Source organism: Caretta caretta, chromosome 11, assembly GCF_965140235.1.
Source record: "Caretta caretta isolate rCarCar2 chromosome 11, rCarCar1.hap1, whole genome shotgun sequence".
Classification (NCBI taxonomy): domain Eukaryota; kingdom Metazoa; phylum Chordata; order Testudines; family Cheloniidae; genus Caretta; species Caretta caretta.
This window is the reverse complement of record NC_134216.1, coordinates 47,234,555-47,255,977: the sequence shown is the minus strand read 5'-3', so window position 1 is coordinate 47,255,977 and position 21,423 is coordinate 47,234,555. Positions and strand designations below refer to the sequence as shown.

The window sequence follows — 21,423 nt, the reverse complement described above, 5'->3', positions numbered from 1 at the left end:
CGCGCCCTCTCACAGGATGGGCGGGGGAGAGGAGCCGCTGCCTTGGCAGCAGCCGGGACGCGGAGAGTCTCTCGCCTCAACTTGGCTTGGAGGGTGGCGCCGCCATGCTGGGGGCCGAGACCCCTTTCCCCCGCCCCAGGAGAGAAGCTTGGCCCGAGCTTGTGGAGGACCCTTCGCCGCCGGGGAGCGGGGCGGAAGACTCGGCTGGGCAGGGGATTGCCGCCACCACCTCTTCCTTCTCCTCCTCCTCCTCCTCCTCGATGTGGGGGGAGGGGGAGGAGGAGGAGGAGGAGAGGCGGGGGGCGCCCCCCCTGGACAGACACCCCCCGCGCGGTGGGGAGGCGGCCGGGGGCGAGGAGGAGCCGCTCCTTAGGGGCATCTTCCAGATCGGGAAGAGGAGCTGCGACGTGGTGCTCAGCGCCAGGCAGCTCAGGTGGAGCCCCATCCAGCCCGAGAGCCGCGGGGGTGAGTGAGGGGAGCAGGCTGGGGGGAGAGGGGGCAAGAGGGGGCGGACCCTGCTGCTGCTGCTGCTGCTGCTGCTGCTGCTTCAATGCACCCCCACCAGCCTTCAATGTGCTGTCAAGGAGAAGGTGGTTCGGGGCTGGCATATTCCCCTCTCCAACCAAAACTGACGGATAAGTCTCCAACTTGTTACCGGAAATGATCCGGCCCCAAGCACCATCCCACCCTGATGGCGCATGGGGGACTGTGCATCGCCCCTGGTTTGCTCCTTTAGTTGGTCTTGTTTTGAACACTTGCTAAATTGATTGAGGACAGTTCAGGCAGGGAGGGATCAGGGACGCCTGCAAGCCCTACAAGGGGCTGAGCAGCCACAGGGCAGAGAGCAGCAGCGGGAGGAGGTAGTTGTCAGAGTATGTTGGCTACATACATATTAAGTTACTATAACAACTAAGTCATCACTAAAGTACCACTTGCCCCTTCTGGAGAGTGCCAAACCTTTGTGTTCAGTTTTTGGACCAGTATCACTTTATGCTTCTGTGGCTATTTCCTTTTTTGCCAGACCACAAATTTTACCGATGAAAGGAGGACAGTTTGCATCAGATGAAATTTTCAGAACAAAACTGCTGAATTTCGAGTAGAAGAGGGCTTTTTGCTGTGGTTCCATCTTACAAATCAGTTTATGGAAATTGAAAGCTTACTTAAAACATGATTACAGTAAATGAGTTAAAAGAGATAATTACTGGCATCACTCTCCACTTTAAATCTGTGCCAGCAATAAAAGAGGGGAATTTAATTAAATAAGGTTATCAAGATCTCAAACCTAAAACCAAGTATCTCTGGGCAGTTTTTCATTTTTATTATAGTATATAAACACTATGGAAATATGAAATAGTGTGTCTTACAGCTTTTAGCCATAGGCAGAATAGTAAAAAGATTTTTATTGATTCTGCAGCATCAGTTTTTTGCACGGCTTTTGAGCTGTGCTCCGGCTCTGCTCCAGCTCCAGGCAAAAACCTGCAGCTCCACTGCTCTGGAGCTGCTCTGCGCTCCAGCTCCAGGCTCTGCTCCAAAGCCCTGTTTTTTTGCCTTTTAATCTAAATGACAGCTGTATATATGTTATATAGTAATTTCTTGTGAGATGTGTCTAAGTTTTAGGGTGAGGTTTGTGGATCAAATCCTGCTCCACCTACTCAGCTGAGTAGTTCTTCATATTTTGAATGTGAGTAAAGCAAACAGGATTTAGCTCAATGTCTTTATCTCAGGGTTTTGTGTCAAACTCCTTGATATTTATTACAGTGCAATTGGAAAGGCAACAGCAAAAGAAATTAAGCTCCAGCAAGTTGTCCTGATAAAACAGTCTTCAATGAGCAAAGCTGTTGATTGAGTAAAACAAAATTTGTTTTACAAAAGATTTTACAAAGGGAATTTTTTCAAATATCTGCATGTTCTTAATTCAGAGTTACAGATAAGTATATGTTTTTCCAGCAACCTGCCTCTTTCAGCAATTGCTAAATCATAATCTCTGCTCACGTCTTCTCCAGGGTGTCCGAAGTGGGACTCCACTGTACTTATCTTTTAGAGCTGGGTCTCCAGCAGAAGGCAAATGGTATGTTTAATAAATGCAGAGAGGTGCTTATTGTATGAGAGAAATGGCACAAAATCCATACTACTATGATCAGATTATTGCTGTGGCATAACCAACTCATGCATACCTAAAAGCTATACCAAAGGAATTTTGTGTTCATCTGTAAAAAGGAACTTTGAGACATGGTAATGCCACCAAACAATCCTGTTTCTCAGGGTTCCCCCAATCACAACAGCGCAAAACTGTATGATACTCCTGGGGCATATGACTGTGCACATATGTAGTCCAACATGTCAGGCTGCATCTCAGGACTCTTCAAAGTTGTCTGGCCTCTGTTTATTCACCAAATCATCACCATCTGAACATGGTGCCCTTGTGAGTACTGACTTCACTACATTGGTGGACAGACCCCCTCTGTGTTTGTATTGGAGTTCCCTTTGTCTGCTATCAGCCTTTGCTGACGCTGGTGATGAACACATCTGCCGTGTGATGGGGAGCTCATTTGGGTCCCCTCTGAACTCAAGGTTTGTGGTCCTCAAGGATCTCCTATCTTCATATCCATGTCAGAGAGCTAAGGGCTGTCTACCTCATCTGTCAGGCTTTCCTATTTCGTGTCTAGGGAAAAAGCCTGTTTGTTCTTACAGACAACACTGTGGTGATAAGAAAAGGAGTACTTGTGGCACCTTAGAGACTAACCAATTTATTTGAGCATGAGCTGTAGCTCACGAAAGCTCATGCTCAAATAAATTGGTTAGTCTCTAAGGTGCCACAAGTACTCCTTTTCTTTTTGCGAATACAGACTAACACGGCTGTTCCTCTGAAAACTGTGGTGATGTGTGTTTTACCTCAACAGGCAGTGGGGAGCTCACTCTTTTCTGCTTTATCAGGAAGCAATTCACCGATGGAACTTTAACTGAACTTGTAGTGTGAGTCTCAAAGCCTCTTACCGTCCAAGGGTGCAGAATGAGCCGGTGGACCACCTAAGTAGATAATTTCCAAGCTACCATGAGCGGTCTCTCCACCTGGATGTAGCCAGATGAATTTCCAGCAGTGGGGGACTCCCCAGATAGACCTGTTTGCAAAGAAAGCTGTCAGGAAATGCCAACAGTTCTGCTCCCTACAAAGCCACAGTCCTGGTTCCATCACAGATACTTTCCTGCTGCCCTGGACAAACAAGCTGTACTACACTTTTCCCCCAGTCCCACTCCTACACAGAGTGCTGCTAAAGATCAAACAGGACCAGGCCTAAGTTATATTAATAGCCCCAGCGTGGCCTCCCCTTTATTGGATCTGTCATTGGCAGCTCCAATTTCACTCCCATTGCACTCAGACTTGATCTGCTAAGATCATGGTTGACTGCTCCATCCAAACCTACGGGCCCTTCATTTAGCAGCTCTTGGTCAGAACAAGTTTTCCGTGCATTATTAAATAGTGGAAAGCCCACTATCAGAGCTGTTTACGTGTCAAAATAGAGGCACTTTCCTATTTGGTCATGTCAGATTGGGGTCTCCAGTGCAGTTCTCTATCCAGGATATACTGGATAATCTCTTGCACCTAAAACAGGTCTGTTAAGGTCCAATTGGCAGCAGTATCAGCTTTCCAGCCACATGTGGATAACAGTTCTATATTTTCTAATGACTTGAAGGGCTGGAAAGATATTACTTTAAAATAAGGGAACCTATAACCCTGGCACTTGAATCTAGTTTTGTCCAAGCTCAAGGGCCATTGTTTGAGGCTCTAGTTCCTTACTTCACCTACTGCCAAAGGTGGCTTTTCTAATAGGTAGCACTTCAGCCAGAAGAGTGGCTGAATTGCGTGTTCTGACATCTGAACCACCTTGTACAATTTTTTTTTTTAAGGATAAGGCGTACTTGCGGCCTCATCTGAGATTTCTCTCTAAAGTAGTATCTGACTGTCATATTAAAGAGTTAATTTATTTACCTATGTTTTACCCCAAACCACATGCCAATAAAGAGGAGTAACATCTGCAAATTGTACGCATTAGAAGAGAGCTGGCTTTCTACATAGACAGAACTAGTTTCATTTGTTAACCCAACTGTTTGTGGCCGTAGCAAACAGAATGAAACGTCTCATGATCTGTTCACAAATAATTTGGTCTTGTATAGCTTTCTGCATGTGTTTGTTATGATCTGGCAGGCATTTCCCCACTAGGCAAACTGACGCCATGTTCCGCAGGATCACAAGCAGCCTCAATGGTGTTTTTTGTGTAAGTTCTTATCCAGGACATTTGGAAAGTGGCAACCTGGTCTTCAGTTTATACCTTCTCGTCCCATTATGCTTCTGCTGAGTACTCCAGAGAGAATGCTAAATTTGAATGAGTTTTACTCCAGTCTGTGTACTTCAATGAACTCCAATCCCTCCTCCTTCATTACAGCTTGTAAGTCACGAAGAGTGGAATGCACACATGCAATCACTCGAAGAAGAAAAAATGGTTACTAACCTTTTGTAACTGCTGATCTTTAATATGTGTTGCACATGTCCATTCCATGACTTGCTGTCCTACTCCAGAGCTGTCTGTCAAGAAGGGACTGAGGGAACTTGGGGGCAGCTGGGCCTTCTGTATTGGCACTCAGTGGCACGCATCAGCAGAGGGCTCTGGAGCTGCCTTGATGGGTACCACTGAGGGGAAAATGTCTAGCAATTCTGCATGTGGGCACACGGACACAAAGAGTCAAATGGACATGTGCAACACATCTTGACAAATAACAGTTAGAAAAGGTTAGTGACTTTTTTTTTTTCCCAGCAGATGTGCACTTCATTTCACTTTAGGGTTGGTTGATCTTTTCCTTTTGTTTTAGATCTCCATGAACATGGCCAGGAAATCCTCTAGTATTTTCAGTTATGGAGTTCTTTCCAGGTGGATTTGAGAGAGGCTGCTCTGCTAGCTCTCTTAGGATCCAGGCCTTTGCTGCAGCATAAAAGGTTTTTCAGTGGCGTTTCACCTCCTCATAACCAGGCTCTTTATGGTAATCTTACTTTAGGCCACCTATTAAGTTACCCATTTGCCTTTGGAGCCTAAATTTACTGCTAAGTATCCTTTGTGTTTGGACTCATCCTGCCACTCTACATTTGTTTGAGGAAAGCAGTTTTTCTGCTATCAGTCACCTCAGCCCAGAGAGTCAAAGTACTTACAGTTCTGACTTATGATAACTCTGTACCTCATGTTCCACATGGTAAAGTAGTTCTCCAAGTATGTTCCAGTTTTCTCCCCAGTGTGGTCCCAGTCGTCTGCCTTAGCTAGGAAATCTTACTGACCAACTTCTGTTATAAACAGAAGACCAGATAAGAGGCCCAGTGGCATTTCCTGGACATCCATTGAAAACATAGTCTTCCTTTCCTGAAGTGAAGGGAGCTTTCCATGTTAGCCCTGGGGTTGCTGTCCTCAGGAGGTGGTCAGCTCTCCTCAGTGGGCTTCCATTGGTCTGTTTCTAAGAACATAATAATGGCCATATTGGGTCAGACCAATTAACCAGAAAGCCCACTATCCTGTCTTCTGACACTGGCCAGTGCCAGATGCTTCAGGGCAATTTCAAGTGATCCGTGACCTACCTTGTACAGTTTCAACTTCTGGCAGTTGGAGGTTTAGGGATATCTGGAGGATGGGGTTGTGTCTCTGGCCATCTTGGCTTCTCCTCTCCTGTCACTTTAGCCTATCCTTTCTTAGCTTCTCTATAGTTACTCTGTGTCCTTGGTTACTGCTAGTCAGACCCATTTTTCCATACTGATAGGCATAACAGAAAATCAGATTTCTTACCTTGTCAGTTGTTTTTAGTGATATAACAGTACCAGAATGGACACCCTCTCAGGATGTTGCAGTGGGAAATTGGCTCTGACAAAGTGACTGATCAGGATAGTGTGGTCTAACCATAATTTTTCCCCAGTTCTGGAAATTGTCTGTTGGTGGAGGAGGTAGAATGAGGTGCCCAGACCCTGCCCTGGTTGGCTGTTACTTTCCTGACTGAGAGAGAAAAGGAGGGCTCACCTATGTGTCAATACTGGTGTTACCACATCAGGGAAAATAATTGATGAAGAAAGGGGAAAAAACTTATTTTTCCAATGCTGATCAATATATAACCTGAGATAGTATAGCTGCTCACGCCTGAGCAGCACTTCAAAATCATAGAAAAGAAAGAAAACTAATTGAAGAATAGATTTAAAAATTCGCGGTGTGGGGCTATTTGAAAACTTTGAAGATTTATAATACTTTTTCCCAACAAAACCTAACAAACAGCTAAAGTGAAATTTAATACTTATGAAAGATACTGGATTAACAGCACTGGAAATGGGAGTCACTTGCATATTAGAATAGCTACAGCACCAGGAATGGCAAGCTTTCCCGAGCTGTTCTCCCAATATATCTTTTCCTTATCCTGGGAAGACTCTTTGTAGTTGAAAGGACTTTATTCTTGATGTCACTTTCATTCTTGGGCCCCTGTCTTGAGACTGCCAACAAGAATTTCAATTTGTGGCAATTTTGGTGCTTGTCACCTAGGAAATTGGACTAGATGACCTTCTGGGGTCCCTTCCAACCCTTATATTCTATGAAATGGACAAAGATTGCCAACTGATTCAACATTGGCCATGGGTCTAAAACTTTCAGTATCTGTAGATGTGGGGGCTTCTGATAACTAAAGATAATTTTGGCATGTTTCTTCATTCTTGAAGACCTCTGGGCACATCTAAAAATGTGTGGAATCAAATAATTTATATTAGCATGTAACTAAGGTACCTGGAAAAAGAAAAGGAGTACTTGTGGCACCTTAGAGACTAACCAATTTATTTGAGCATGAGCTTTCGTGAGCTACAGCTCACTTCATCGGATGCATACCTTGGAAACTGCAGCAGACTTTATATATACACAGAGAATATGAAACAATACCTCCTCCCACCCCACTGTCCTGCTGGTAATAGCTTATCTAAAGTGATCATCAGGTGGGCCATTTCCAGCACAAATCCAGGTTTTCTCACCCTCTGTAGCTCACGAAAGCTCATGCTCAAATAAATTGGTTAGTCTCTAAGGTGCCACAAGTACTCCTTTTCTTTTTGCGAATACAGACTAACACGGCTGTTACTCTGAAACCTAAGGTACCTGGAGAGCTCAAAGCAAATATTTTTTATAATACTGAACAATATGTTTTTGTAGAAAGTTTTAAAAAACTGTAGAGGAATGTTTTTAAAAGCATAATAAGAAAAAAAAAGAGATATCAAAACAACAACAAAAGAGTAAGTCGTTAGTAATAAATGACTTAGAATTAATTCCAAGTACATAATAGTCTGCTGCCAAAGCTATTTAGGAACAGATGTGGGTGAAATAGATACCAGTAGTCTGTTCGGGATATTAAGGTAAGACATCTGTCAGTCTATTGGGTAGTCAAGAATAATGGAAATAGGAATAACACCAAAAATGGCCTATAACAAAATGTGAATTATTGAAGTTATTAGTTGATTTGATTTTGGCTGCTAATATAAAGAGAACATTTTCTTTAATATTTGAACTAGTGGGTTATCTGGTGTCCAAATACAAATGTGATAATATATTCAAGTGGTGGACATAAAAATGAGTAATACTAGATACATCTGACAAAGTCAGCTTTGTATTACATGGTTTAATTTTCATTTTTAAAATTATCTGAATATCTTTAGCAGTTTCACACATTCTAAACTTTAAAGACTCAGCTATTTCCTGAGAGAAACAAAACAGGATTTTATATTAGTATGTCTTCTCTATATCCTTTTTGTTTAATAATGTATAAATATTCATCTGCTTCTTTCTGCACATGAACATTAATTTGTGAGACTATTTTTATAAGATGGAATGTGCTGATAAATTATAAGACAAATGTTCATCTTTTGTTATCTTTTGCCACTTTCAGACATTACTTCTTTTATTTTCTTAAGTGTAGGAGCAGAAATTGAGTAGAATTAATAAACTTTGAGTGCATGCTGGTGCTTGTGTCTAGTTTGTGCATACATTAAATTTTTCTGCATACAGGCGCGCGAGAGAAAAGTGAAAAAAATATAAATACAAATTTCTGTATTGGACCCTGGTCGTGCAAACATACATGTGCTTAAGTTAGTGAGTTGGGAATATTCATGCTTTAAATTTAAGTGCTTTAAGTTTTAAATTTAAGCATGTGATAAGGGCATGCAAGGTTGGGTTCCGAGTGCTATTTGGGTTTCAAACAGTAGTGTCCTCATAATAGTTGCATTTCAAACAATGCAAGGGAAATCTAATTTGTAGGAATTTTTTCAAAACATAGAAATAGTTCTAGTGGACTTAGGTTTAAAACAACTCCTCCTCCCCACCTCCAAATGCCTCCCTTTTTGTTTTTATGAAATTTAAATCTTGGACAAATATTAAATTGAGTGTTTTTCTGCACTAAGGAATTATTAGACTTAAATATCTGTAAGCCTTGTAAATAGAAAGATACTCTCATTGTAACGCTGTAATTGAAGTCATGACTTGCCACTGGCACTTCCTTTGTGAGTGTTTGTGTGTGCATATAAGGGTGGAGAATATCAGTCATGAGTATGTGGAGAGCCAGAATGTGAGTTCAATGTTGGATAACAATCTCTACGTGAAAGAGTAAATGTACACAAATCAGATGTCAAGAATTATAACATTCATAAACCAGTCGGAGAACACTTCAGTCTCTCTGGTCACGTGATTACAGACATGAAAGTCGCTATTTTACAACAAAAAAACTTCAAATCCAGACTCCAGCAAGAAACTGCTGAATTGGAATCCATTTGCAAATTGGATACAATTAACTTAGGCTTGACTAGAGGCTGGGAGTGGCTTAGTCATTATGCAAGGTAGCCTATTTCACCTTGTTTTTTCCTACCCCGCCCCCCAGACGTTCTTGTTAAACTCTGGATTTGTACTGGAAATGGCCCACCTTGATTATCATACACAATGTAAGGAGAGTGGTCACTTTGGATAAGCTATTACCAGCAGGAGAGTGAGTTTGTGTGTGTGTGGGGGGGGGGGGGTGAGAAAACCTGGATTTGTGTTGGAAATGGCCCAACTTGATCATCATACACATTGTAAGGAGAGTGATCACTTTAGATAAGCTATTACCAGCAGGAGAGTGGGGTGGGAGGAGGTATTTTTTCATGCTTTGTGTGTATATAATAAGATCTTCTACACTTTCCACAGTATGCATCCGATGAAGTGAGCTGTAGCTCACGAAAGCTTATGCTCAAATAAATTGGTTAGTCTCTAAGGTGCCACAAGTACTCCTTTTCTTTTTGCGAATACAGACTAACACGGCTGTTACTCTGAAACCTGCTTTGTACAGAGTGTGTTTTGGCACTTCAGTGTTTGTCAAAATATGTTTATCAGCATTTCAAAACTGTTTGAAGAAATCCTGCGTGAAATCCTGACTGTACTGAAGTTAATGGCAAAATTGTGACTTAGAATCATAGAATATCAGGGTTGGAAGGGATTTCAGGAAGTCATCTAATCCAAACCCCTGCTCAAAACAGGACCAATCCCCAATTTTTGCCCCAGATCCCTAAATGGCCCCCTCAAGGATTGAACTCACAACCCTGGGTTTAGCAGGCCATTGTTCAAATCACTGAGCTATTCTGTATGCATGCATGCATTCACGCACACACTCACTCAACCATCCACCCACCCTCTGATGCTCTCTTGGTTGAACTGTGGCCCTTACTGGAATGGCATAGGATCAAGGAAATAGGCAATACCAGTCTGCATAGATAAACTCAAATGTTGCAGTAGAAGTTGCTATTTTACTTGTAAGTGAGAAAGCTTTGCTCTTTTTTTTCCAAATATTTTTTTCTTTATTGTGCTACCAAAGCCGACAACTTCAAATAGTTGGAGCTTAGTCCTCTCATTCTGATTTTTCCACTCTGCCATGCCAAGAATCAGAACGGAGGTGCTCTGCACTGTGGTCAGATCGTCCTGTGCACTAATTGTTTCTGGGACTCATCAGAGTTTCCAACTCATTATTTCCTAGGAGTGGAGAAGTTGCTTTCATTGGTGGAACAGGTAATGGAGTTCAGTCCCATGGAATCTCCTGATCTTGGGAGATGCACTGGAAGCCAGGGCCATCTTCATGGAGGGTCTGTGCTTCCACATAGCTTCCCAGCCCCTTGCTCACTAATACAGTATAGCAGTACCTTTCTACCTTCCAGTACCGCTGAACCATCATCTCTGTGTGCGTGCATGAGAGAAGAGTGTTTCACTGTATGATGTTGTTATGATGTAAGTTAATGCTGATGGGGTCAGCAAATAGCTTATAACCGGAATCCTGATTTACTTGAGGGAAAGGGGGAACAATGCAGCTATCCATGGTCCTACCTTCACCCTGCCAGGTGTGCTTTTGCTTGCTCTTTTCACTGAAATGAGGGGAGCTCAGATTGTGGCCAGCATGTGTTACATAGTAAGTATCATAAAGCATTTTTAAAAATGTTACTTTGTGCCTTACATCAGAGGGTCTGAAACAGACTTACAGTCAATTAGTTAAACTCCATTGCATCCCTTTGAGACGAATAAGTATTAGATTATTTTTACAGGTAGGTAAATTGAGGGGGGGGGGAAGAGATTGGTTGGGGTGGAGGAGTTAGTTTCACTTCAATTGCTGCAAACTAATGGTTTTGTCTATTAATTTTGGAGGAGAATCCTTCTGACAAATGCTAATCAATCTTTCATTATTTTCATTATTTAAAAGAACCTGTGGGCCGAAATTTACCTTCCATTATATTAATTACATCTCCATTGAGTTCAACAGTGTCTTGCCTGAAGTCTTATAGCTAACAAATAGGTTCTAATCCTGACTCCATCACAGAAGCTGTAAATTAAGGTCATTGGTAACTCTAATGATGAAGTCAATTAGATTCACATGAATGGATTTGTTTCTTAGCTATTTCCAAATATTTCTGAATGGCCATATCATTCTGTGCTGGGGATTTTAGTTTTTAGGATTATTGAAGGCCTGGACCTTCTGTGTGTCTACACCTTAACTTTTACTGTCAGTTACGCTTTCTGTCACTTTCATTCTGACCAGGTTACTGATTTGAGCTGTGATATTTTTCAGACTTACTTCTATAGTGATAAGTCTGTTCTTCACATGTAAAATGAAAAATTGCTGAGTATGTGTTTTTGTATATTTTCTTTTTTCACTCTATTTTTTCCCCTCCAAATACCTCCAAAAAACTTCTGTGCTGACCAATCTGCATTTTTTCATTTGGTAAATTCCCATTATAAATATTCAGATTGAGTAGTTTGAGTGTACTGTATGAAACAACAGTAACAAGAATGACTGGGAAACTGTGCATCTGTTTTTGTTGGGTTCATTGTGTTCACCCTTAAGATAATCTTCCTGTCAATATAGGCACGTTTTATTTGTTAACAATGTGCATTACAAAACAGGAAATAATAACAAAGTATGTTTGCGCTAGAAAACAAGAGAAGTAATCTATAGACATAGAAGAAATCTTGTTTGCTGTTTCATTGACGTAAATTGTAGTGGTTGCAACTTTTGACATTGTCTTTTGGAAGACAGACTTTATTTTTATTAACCACAGTCCTTTAAAAATATTTTTATCCACACCAGAAGTATTTACAAACAAAAATAAATATCTGAAAATTCTGTGAACTCTGAATAATATGCATTCTTGTGTTCTTATTAAGCTGTATTTTAACCTTGATGGGTCATACAACGTATATTTTTCTCTCTTAACCTGCTGGCCCCCATTTCTACTACTTATGTGCTTTTTTTTTTTTGTCTGCACATACTGTTGCAACATAACACGTTGAGTATTTGATACATATATTACCATAAGGAGCTGCTATTATTTTAGACACCAACTGATTTCATGAGTGTGTCAGATTTCTTTCACATATGCCTATGTTTTTGTGCAGATGACCCCAAAGAACATCTGTTAGTTTTGTAGTGGTATCTGCTGTTTCCTTTTAGAATTTGACCTTTTTGTCAATTGTCAGTGGGACTCTTACAGAATTTCATTATGAGGTCCTTTCTAAATTGATTTCTGTTCTACAGGTATTAACTGTCAAAGTTCCGAGTTAATTGTGTTCTGGCATATCATGACAGTGAGTGTAAGTGTGAAGAAGATTATAAATGAAACTTTAAAAAATCCTCTCAGGATTGCTGTATTTTGCAGTGCAGCTCTGTTATTTAAAATAAGTGAATAAAACATTGTTTTTTAACTGGTATCTCTATATCTTTACTAGTCAGGTAGTGTATTTACATCCCCTAATACAGTGGTTCTCAGCCTTTTTCATACTGTGACATTATGTTACAAGAGAAGAAAGTTTTGGAACCCCTTTCTTAATGGTTTTGGGACCCTCTCCCATTTAACCATAAAAAATGAGAGGATTGTTGAGACCCTTCAGGATGAGAACTTATGCCCTAATATTTCTCTTAGAGTGGTATTCCTTTCATCCACATACTGCCTGAATAATTGGGATTTACATGGATAATGTGTAGGAGAGCTGGAGGCAGCAATATCCATACTCCCAACTTTCGGACTGGTTACAGGGCCTTTAGCTTTATGTTGTGGATCCTGAGGCCTCTTCTCTTGTCTGCTCTAAATGTTTCTCAATATGTAAAACTGAAGTGGGGCTCGCTCTCTGACACACAGAAAATGTTCAGCCAAACTTGGTCTTTCAGCAGTGCAAAGGGACTTTTTCAGGCCCTCTTCACAAGGTTGTGTTTTTCCCAAAGAACAAGGAACTTTTACTACATACAACTGAAAGAGAGAAAACGTGGATTTGTTGATAACATGGTGTTTGATCTGAAAACCATTTAAAGTTTCAGTTGAAATGAATAAGATCTCCATCCTGCAAAGACTTGAGCATGTGGTGGGTTGTTTTTTTTTTTTAAGACACAGCCTGTAGTCCCTTAGTTTTCAATAGGGCTACCCTCAGCATGTAGTTAAATGCACAGAAGTCTTTGCAGGACCAGGGTCTAATACAGCCCTGTTCAATGCATTGAAAAGATATTTAGCCTATCTGTTGTATCTGCTGGTGTTTCTATAGCTTTATTCAGTAGTAAATGTTATGAACTAGCATGTAGTTATTTTAAATTTAGAAGTGTCTTGCATTATGTAGTTGTTTATCAAGTTAAAAGGAAACTACTAATTTTTTTCTCTCCCAGTTTAATACTTTTCAGTAGTGATGTCACATTAGTAGAGCATGTTTTTATGTAACATCCAAAATTCTGTTATGACTTTCAAATTTCAAACATTTTGAAATGTCTTTGCTAATCTTTATATTGTATTCTGCTAATTCAAAATAGCAGATCGAAATGCACTGCTTCCAGTGAATATGGAAAACTTTGACTGTTCCCTGCAGTGACTCAAAATAATAACTCTGTGTTTCCTGGCACAGTGTTATAAAATAGTAAATCTTCAGTCAACCATGAGAAACATACCTCATAAAACTGGAAGTTGTACAGCAGTCAATATATCAGTTAACTCATGAGGCTAAATTAGTAAAGAGTCTGTCTTCCTGAGTATTGAAAGGAGTTACTCACTGACATCAGCTATGGCTCTGGTATGGTATGAAACAGTAGTATTTAGGTCCTATACTTTGCTTGTTTCTCATGGAAGAATAAGATTTTCTGCATTGATATGAACTTTACACTATTCTATGATTTGACAAGATACCAGATACAGTGCAATGCTTTATGCGTGTTTGTGTTGCTATTGCCAATTTGAGTAGACAAGTCCTGACTTTTTTCCTCCAAAGTCTTCAAGTCATGAAGTTGGAACTTCGTAGACATATTATTGACAGCCAGAACGTCAGAACGCAGCTACATGGTTTTGAATCAAATGATGTTAAATCATATATTTGTCATCATATTTCTGCATTTCTTTCTGAACCATCACTGGAACAACTTACCACTGTCTTTCTCATAAAATAATCCATCTTTCAGACTGAAAGATGTATGCATTGCAGCCATGTGAGTCTCATCAGTGCCCTTGGGCTTGTATAAATCCCCAACTACAATAGTCTCACAAGAGCATTCCTCTAAGAGAATATTGACATCCCCAGGAACAAGCAGACTCGCTGACTCCAGTGCCACCACAGAGTGAAATTCTGTAATAGCTAAAGTAGAGAGCCTGGTGAAAACGGATAGTATTATACCAATCCCATTTTAACTCCATTCTTGAGTTTTCTGGATGCAGGGCCTGCAGCAGAGCTAGTCTCTGGGCAACATAACAAGCACAGGTGGCTTATGGTAGTCTGCCTGATCTGCTACACTGTCTGATTGGTTGGAGGAGTCAGCAGAACAGCTCTTAAGTCCAGCAGCAGCAGTTCAGTGGCTGCTCAGATTGTCACCCACAACTGTGATAGCTCCTGTGCCTGTCTTGCCTCATTCCAGGTAACCCGTTTCTGACCCTTGGCTCAGATTCCTGACCTCTGACTTCAGCTCTGACCCTTGGCTCTGGCCTCTGAGGGTAGTCTACATGGCAAAGAAAAATCCTTGGCTGGCTGGTGCCAACCAACTCAGGTTCTCGAGGCTCGGGCTGTTTTATTGCTGCGTAGGCCTCTGGGCTTGGGCTGAAGCCTGGGCTCTAGAACCATCCAAGTTGGGAGGGTCCCAGAGCTTGGGCTTCAGCCTGAGCCCAGAAGTCTACACAACAATGGAACAATCCCATAGCCTGAGCCCAGAGAGCCCAAGTTGGTTGGTACGGGCCAGGTGACTGTTTTTCTTTGCTGTGTAGACATACCCTGACTCTAGTTCTGACCCTGGGCTCTGACTCCTCACTCTGGCTCTTACTCTGGTCTTCAGTTTCTGGCTACTAACTCCTGCTCTGACCAATATGTCTGATTCCTCCTCCAACCATTAGATATGACTGCCCACATCCTGGTCATGTGACACTGACCTTGATATAATTACATTCAAATGTGAAATGCAGGCAGTTCTAGTTTAGCATCTGTGATCTCACAGACATCTGTCTGTAATGTAAGGTGTGTGTGTGTGTGTGTGTATATATATATATATAAGGAGAACACAATATGGTAGGGTGACAGTTTTTTCAATATGATTTTTGGGAGGGATGCATTATTCACGAGTGGCAAAGATATGAGTTACATATATCTTTCCAATTGAGTGAGTATTCATAACCTTTTTGCAACCCTGCAACATGATCTGTTCTGCATATGCCACCTATTTAACAGAGTTTTATAAAACTTTAAAGATTTTTTTTCTTTTTTATTTGGACTTTTTTATATACAGTTGCTTATGAAGCCTGGTGTCTTAGTTACTTTGGGTTTGATACTGTATAGTGCAGAACACTTGAGCCACATATGCTCCAGAGCTTTGCTAATTTTAATGCTTTGGATCAAGTCCAGAATGTTCAATACCTTGCAGGATTGAGTCTCATGAACCAAATTGTTACAGTGCTCAGAGTGAGCCATAAAAACCATTAAAGCCATCCTAAAATACCTTTTATGCACTCAGAACAGGTCACAATTTCAAAGGCTCTCCTGGGACTTCCTAAACTAGGAGTGAGTGCCAGGTCCCTTTGGAAAATTGAGAATAACCTCTTTCCAGTAGTACAAAGGTCCTGTTTCTAGCCCTGCAAGATCACGAAGTAACACTATAAATTGAGAAAGTGTGTATATGTAGAAGACCTCAGAACTGGTGTAGGACTGAATCTTGCTGATCAGTGGACTTGGGTTGGGGATAACTTTGGGAGAAATGTGGAAAGTTTCGGAGGAGAGAAGCAGGGACCAATTCTATGGCAGTATTTTTTTTTTAATATTGTTTTCTTTTTAATTATTCAGTCCCACTTTTTGAAGCTGTTTGAGTTTAGAATGTAAGAATATGTTCTTGGGTGAGGGAGAAAAAGGTGCATATAAATATACTTGCCACATGGTTCTGCTGTTTATCACATGGAAATCATGTGTGTGTGTTGCAATTCCTAAACAAATAAGGAAGTTTATAAACAGAATTTGATCCCTGACTGATTTTCCTGGCTTTTGTCTATTTAGGCTACATAAATAGCTAGTTACTTAAATGGCTTTCAGTATGAAATTAGTTGTCACTGTTAGTTTATTTGAACTGTGACCATATATCTTTTCTGTCAGTTCATATACTCAAGTGAGTGTAGGAAAGCGTGCTTAGCTAGGTTTTGTAAAGCTCTGGAAAGGCAAAGCAACAGATGTTATGCTCAGCACAATTGCAAGTATCCTGGAAACAAATCTTTATAGAGTACAGACTGATTCTTAGAAAAACAAAAATTTGCCATACAAATGACAAAGTTAAAGGTATCGTCAGTAAAAACTTATGATTGAATATAATGCTGTTTTGCAATATTGTACCTGAATGCGAACTTTTAAAAACATAAACATATAGTTATAAAAACTTTAAAAGGAATGCGTAGAGTTCTATGGAAAAAAAGACTTTATTGTATTTAAGATAGGGTTATTGTAGTTTTTTTTCCATTTATGTTAATTGTTGTGATGTAGCAGAAATGGAAAAAATATACATAATGAAAATTCTTTTTTTTAAATGAACTTGTGGGGAAATGAGCTTGTGTATAGGTTTTATTTACTATATTATTGCAACTTTGTAGAAAATTATTTGCATGAGTAGATATGATGTCTCTGGATGATGTTGCTTTTAAAAACTTAGGTAAAAAACACATCCTGCCCCTTTGAACATATTGAGGAAACTGCATGACAGAACCAGATTACCATTCTACTTTTCCATCTTTTTAAAGTGACTTGTGCTTGTAATAGCTAGAAATTTAAGTCAACTCTTCAATAACAGAATAAATGAAAAATGTAGTGGTCTTTTGTTGTATACTTCAGAGTGAGGTCTTTCTCTATTCCATTTCCAGAAAAACAGCATTTGCCCAGCCCTTCCTCTAGAGGAGACAAAGGGCAACCCCCTCAACCTCAAGCTGGGGGTCTTTGTCTGGGCTGTCAGAAAAAATTGTAGTGTCTTCTTTAAGAATACCCCCTCCCTTGGAAGGGAGTTGATGGGGTGGGGGAATTAAGGCATCCCCTGAAGAAGCTGATACAGCCTCCCCTAATGTCTGTTACAGCAAGGAGCTGAATCCCTTTCCCCAGCCCCTTAGCCCTCATATGAGGAAAGGGTGGTGGGGTCCCAGCAATGGGCTGGGGACCAGATGTGGAGGGCTTTGGGGCTGACAGCAGCCCTCCACTAGGTGGAAGTGATTCAGGAAGGAATCATGACGTGCACTCTGTGAATTGTTTCTGACTAGTTCCCAGATGAGTTAATACAGTTGTAGCCCTATGAAGGGCCAAAAACCAATACCTGTAAGATCCCACTAGAAACATGCCTGCTGGATGATGATTCCCTGTTTACAGTCCCTATTTTGAGACTTGTCAGAAACTTTTTAAATACATTTAGTGTATGCCATGTTAATTTTAAATTCTAATTTTTTTTAATCAAAATTTTGTCCGGTAGCAAGTCAATTGATTTACAAAAGTCCAACTGTATTTCATTAATACTATTGCTTTTATCAAACTTGTGATCTCATCGCAAAAAGATATCAAGTTAGGCTATCAGGTTTTATGTTTACTGGCATTATTTAAGTTACCCTCCTTTTATTCTTTACTAATGAAGAATTCTTTACTATTCTTTACTATAATGGCTGTTTCATTACTTTGCCCAGAGTTGATGTCAGGGTTAAAGGCCTATAACTACCTGGGTCATCCCATTTACCCTTTTAAAGAATTGACACAACTATAGCTTTCTTTTGGAACTTCCCCACTGTTCCAAGAGTTACGGAAAATAAACATTAATGGTCTAGCAAGCTCCTCTGCCAGCTCTTTTTTAAAACTTTTAGATGCAGTTAGCTGGACCTGCTGATTTAAAAATGTCCAACATCAGTAGCTGCTGTTTAATATCCTCCTGTGTTACTGTTGGAATGGAGAGTATTTCATCATCATCATGATATGACATCATCTGTTTTCCCCCATACAGAACAGCAGTATTTGTTGAGCACGTCTGCCTTTTCTGCATTATTATTGACAATTCTACATTTTCCATCTAGTAATAGACCAATAACATTGTTAGGATATTTTTTATCTTAATATAGTATAAAAGCTCCTTATTGTCCTTGACTCTGCTGGCAATAGATTTCTAGTTGTGGCAGGGTGGATTTGATTTAAATCATTAGTCAGGAAGACTCGATATAATCATGGATTTCTACATAAAGGTGCATTCTTGTTGGTTGTTATAACCTTAATACATATTCTTCACAACTCAGAGATAGATGTAGGTTTCATTTTTAGAAGGTAAACCCTATACCTTTTTTAAGTGATTTGTTTTGAAAACTTTTCAGATTAGTTTTACAGCTATATCAGAAAATGAATGATTGTTTGGTTATTTCATTTACCAAACAGATAGTTCACCTCCCATTGACTTCATAAATATCTCCAATTCAACAGGTTAATCATTAATATTTGGAGGATTTTCTTGCCATGCTGTATTAGGAGGAGAACATCACCGGACAGACATTTAAATTATTTTATTTACCTCAGACAACAATGTTATGTATTCTGGATTTTTTTCTTCAACAGCAAACATATAATATTTTAACAAAACAAGCATATGAATTTTTGAATTGAGTTAAACGTTCAAGTTTTTTAAAATCAGGTTTATTTTTGTTAAATTTGTTTTGAACTAAAATAGTTAAATGAAATATTAAAAAAAAATATATCGACTGTGTCAGCCAGGTCAACGTGAGAAACTTAAAATATTGACTTCTGCAGCTAACTCAGTCGTCTTTACCTTCATTTTCCTGTTTGTTCATAATCTGGAAAAGAAAAACAAGCTTTCTTGCTTTTTCAGGTCCCAAACAATTTCTCAATTTGGAATGAGTTAGTCCAAAGGAAGAAAATATTCTTCCTACACTGGCAGAAGAAGCTACTGCTGTTAAAAGTGAGATTATCACTTCAAAAGTCTCTGAATCCAAGTGCTTAAATGACTTCCACCAGTTCACTGGTGTGGCTTTCTTTAAAACCTCTTAAGCAAACATATATTTCTTGAATGGTTCACCCTTAGCTCTGAAGTTTGTTATAGTTGGCATTAGGGAGGGATGGTTGCTGGATGTCCATGTCATAGCCAACTCTTCTTCTTCAGCAGTCCGGTTCAAACCTTCGTACCGAGTATTGAGAATATTTTCGAGAATATTTTCAAGAAAATGAGCTGGAAATAGTGCTTGTCCCATCTGTTTTTTTTTAATGCTTGTAATTTAACTCTGTCATTGCATATTTCTCTTTTGAAGATCTCTCTCAGTTCCTTTCAAATTTCAGCAGCATCAGCAATAAAACAGCTATTTCCCTGCATGTTGTTCAAGGCTACAGAAACAGGCTGTAGGGTACTCAGCATGTATTCAACATTTCTCTTAAGCCCAACGTTGAGAACTTTGGCTGTGACGGTGCCATCTATTTTTTCATGATTTTGTTTGCAAACTGTCATCTGATTTGATCACTATACCAAGAACTGACCTAAACAGTCAACCATTGCACATCTTGTAGGAGAGTTAGCTTGGTTCCTCCCACTTTTTTCAGAGCAGCTGCTGCAAAGTGGTTCTTACAGAAATACTTTGAGGAGAGGAAGGTGATCAGGAACAGTCAACATGGATTCACCAAAGGCAAGTCATGCCTGACCAACCTGATTGCCTTCTATGATGAGATAACTGGCTCTGTGGATATGGGGAAAGCAGTGGACATGGTATATCTTATCTTTAGCAAAGCTTTTGATATTGTCTCCCATAGTATTCTTGCAAGCAAGTTTAAAAAGTATGGATTGGATGAATGGACTATAAGGTTGATAGACAGCTGGCTAGATTGTCGGGCTCAATGGGTAGTGATCAATAGCTCGATGTTTAGCTGGCACTAAAGCGGAGTGTCCCAGTGGTTTTGTTCAACACCTTTATTAATGATCTGGACGATGGGATGGATTGCACCCTCAGCAAGTTCGCAGATGACACTAAGCTGGGGAGAGAGGTAGATACGCTGGAGGGCAGGGATAGGGTCCAGAGTGACTTAGACAAATTGGAGGATTGGGCCAAAAGAAATCTGATGAGGTTCAACAAGGACAAAGTGCGGAGTCCTGCACTTAGGACGGAAGAATCCCATGCACTGCTACAGGCTGGGGGCTGACTGGCTAAGCAGCAGTTCTTCAGAAAAGGACCTGGGGATTACAGTGGATGAGAAGCTGAATATGAGTCGGCAGTGTGCCCTTGTTGCCAAGAAGGTGAACGTTTATATTGAGTTGCATTAGTAGGAGCATTGCCAGCAGATCAAAGGAAGTGATTATTCCCCTCTATTAGGCGCTGGTGAGGCCACATCTGGAGTACTGTGTCCAGTTTTGCCCCCTCCCTCCCCACCCACAGAAAGGATGTGGACAAATTGGAGAGAGTCCAGCGGAGGGCAACAAAAATGATGAGGCGGCTGGGGCACATGACTTACAAGGAGCGGCTGAGGGAACTGGGCTTGTTTAGTTTGCAGAAGGAGAAGAGTGAGGGGAGGATTTGATAGCAGTCTTCAACTACCTGAAAGGGGGTTCCAAAGAGGATGGAGCTTGGCTGTTCTCAGTAGTGGCAGATAACAGAACAAGGAGTAATGGTCTCAAGTTGCAGTGGGGGAGGTTTAGGTTGGATATTAGGAAAAACTATTTTACTAGGAGGGGGTGAAGCACTGGAATGGGTTACCTAGGGAGGTGGTGGAATCTCCATTCTTAGAGGTTTTTAAGGCCCGGCTTGACAAAGCCCTGGCTGGGATGATTTAGTTGGTGTTGGTCCTACTTTGAGGAGGGGGTTGGACTAGATGTCCTCCTGAGGTCTCTTCCAATCCTAATCTTCTATGATTCTAAGTATTTTGCGATTTCAACAACATTAGCCTTTATTTCTGGAACACTGAAGTCTTTGTCTAGAAGGTGCATCACTTTTGATTTAGGAAGTTGTAATTTATAATATTAAAGAATTCAGAGTATGTTTTTGTACAGGCAGCATGAGACATCCTGCATATGTCACTCAGATTGAAGTTCACCATAATCTCTCAGCCTTTTTCCTACACATTTATAGATAGGTACTTGAGGAGTTAGTCACCCTGTTCCTTGGTGTGATTTGGGGAAGAAGACACCAGCTAGTACCTCATTTTGTGCTTTATCTGTTAGGACCTTGATCCATTAGCATTCAAGATCATTTTTTTCTGAGCAGTCAGTGATTCAAACAGGTTATGGCATTTTTGGCTTAGAGTGCCACTTGATCTTTCCTAAATAGGTTATAACCGTTGATTTTAACATTCCTGTCATGCATATTCAACCAGGTTTCAGCAATCCCAACTACATCAAATTTATGCTCCTAAATCAGCAATT

General features: G+C 40.4%; 1 protein-coding gene across 1 annotated transcript in view; it reads left to right on the top strand.

Moving 5' to 3' along the window:
• The window catches only part of CERKL (CERK like autophagy regulator), a 99,922-nt gene continuing 78,499 nt past the window's right edge, over positions 1-21,423 (top strand). Inside the window, exon 1 of the mRNA XM_048869802.2 lies at positions 1-465. Within this exon, the coding sequence (XP_048725759.2) occupies positions 105-465 (361 nt within the window). The 5' untranslated portion in view covers positions 1-104. The remainder of the gene's footprint in view (positions 466-21,423) is intronic.